The following is a 1,786-nucleotide window of genomic DNA, read 5'->3' as shown; positions in this document are numbered from 1 at the left end:
ATCTACAGAAACTACAGTAGAGGCACCACCGGGGGGCGCACATCTACAGAAACTATAGCAGAGGCACCACCAGGGGGCGCACATCTACAGAAACTTCTGCTCAGCATCTCTGTCTCCGTCTGCGCAGCTCTCCGTCCCACCCCGACCTGCAGCTGTGGAGATCGCCATGGCAACAGGAGGAGGCTCTGAACCTGACGTCCGGCCAGCAGGACGAGCCGCCCATCTGCTACGTCAGCAGCGAACACTGCTACCAGAAACCAGAGGCATCATGGGATACGTCTGAGGAGGTAGGAGAGGTCAGTCTGGGTTCAGGAAACGAGGGACTAAAATAAACCTCTCGCYCTGTGAGGCCTCCTGCAGATGAAGTTCTTCACGTTTTTCTGTGACAGATGAACACAGAGATAAAAAAAAAAAAAACACCAGATAAAAAAAAGTTCGCACATTCTGCAAATTTTTCATTAAACCGCTTAAGGCTTGGAGTGGCCTAGTTAAAGTCCAGACCTAAATCCAGCTCATAACCTGCAGCAAGACATTAAAATTGATGTCCACAGGTGTTCTCCTTCCAATTAGATTTTTAGCCGAGGAAGAAGGGGAAAGGAACGAACTGCAGACGCAGGGGGAGCAGAGTGAGGATTTTATTTGTGAAATTTTTAAAACCAACCTTCTGTTGCATGACATCCCATTAAAGCACAATAAAATGTGTAAGTCTTTGGTTCTAATTGTTGTTTCTGTTTGAAGCCTGAAGATCTGAGGAAACAACCGTCCCTGAGCATCATGGACGCCAACGCCGTGAGCCACTCAGACGCCCGCTTCTTCCTCAGCATCAAGCCGGAGAGCCACTCGGAGGACGCCGGCCACGCCCACAGGCAGGCCGCCGTGTCTGTGGCTCAGTGTCGGCTCAACCTGCTGGAGCACGTCGAGGCGCTGCATCACCAGATCACCGCCAGGATGGACCTGATCGAGCGAGAGCTGGACGGTAACACACAGATGCAGGACAGCTTTTACATTTATGTTTCCACTCTGATGAGGAAATTGAGAAAACTTTTATTTTTCTCCCTGCAGTTCTGGAGTCCTGGCTGGACCACTCCGGGGAGCTGGAGCCTCCGGACCCTTTGTCCCGCCTCCCGCAGCTGAAGCAGCGAATCAGGCGCCTGCTGAGTGACCTGTGTACGGTGCGGCGCCTGGCGGTCTGCCGCTGAGCGACTGCCAGCCGCAGGCCAGTGGAAACGTAACGCTCTGTGAGTCGGTTCTGCTGGAAGAACTTTTTTGTAAAAAGGGACTAGACCTGGAGCTGACCTCCATGACCTGTCCTCTGATTGGCTGGTTGCTCCGGTTACAGACGCACCTCAGAACATGAACACAGATCATTTTATAACTCAGATTTTGTAATTGCACTAATGTTAATACCAACTGTAATTATTTCCTGTTTTGTAATTTCAAAAGAAAAAAAACACAATGATGAGTTTTAAAGCTTGTTGGAATCACAAAGTGTTTTTTCCCAGCAGCAGAGTTTCATTTTCATCCCCAGAAGCTTCATTTATTCAGTTGTGAACAGACTGTATGCAGAATACCTGGGAGTGCCTGCAGGGGGCGCCTCCTTTCTTCTTCTATGGTTTTATGTTTATGTTTTAACGGCTGTTTTGAATCAGATCTGGGCCAGATTCAGCAGAATCTGTGTGTTTACTGGCTTACCAGTAAATACATGGGCCTCAGCCACTGGGCCACTGGGCCACAGCTACTGGGCCACTGGGCCACAGCTACTGGGCCACAGCTACTGGGCCACAGC

General features: G+C 50.2%; 1 protein-coding gene across 3 annotated transcripts in view; it reads left to right on the top strand.

Moving 5' to 3' along the window:
• LOC103468079 (PHD finger protein 20-like) overlaps window positions 1-1,786 on the top strand; it is an 11,497-nt gene that overhangs the window by 7,742 nt on the left and 1,969 nt on the right. The window contains exons 16-18 of one of the 3 annotated variants that reach the window (XM_008414933.2): window positions 128-296; window positions 739-976; window positions 1,063-1,238. In XM_008414933.2, the coding sequence (XP_008413155.1) occupies window positions 128-296; window positions 739-976; window positions 1,063-1,199 (544 nt within the window). In that variant the 3' untranslated portion in view covers window positions 1,200-1,238. Of the gene's footprint in view, window positions 1-127; window positions 297-738; window positions 977-1,062; window positions 1,472-1,786 lie in introns of those variants that run through there. The other 2 variants (XM_017305884.1, XM_017305883.1) reach the window with 2 other exon arrangements.

This window comes from Poecilia reticulata, linkage group LG7 (assembly GCF_000633615.1).
Source record: "Poecilia reticulata strain Guanapo linkage group LG7, Guppy_female_1.0+MT, whole genome shotgun sequence".
Lineage (NCBI taxonomy): Eukaryota > Metazoa > Chordata > Actinopteri > Cyprinodontiformes > Poeciliidae > Poecilia > Poecilia reticulata.
The sequence above is the reverse complement of the archived record's forward strand: the minus strand, read 5'-3'. Positions and strand labels throughout refer to the sequence as shown.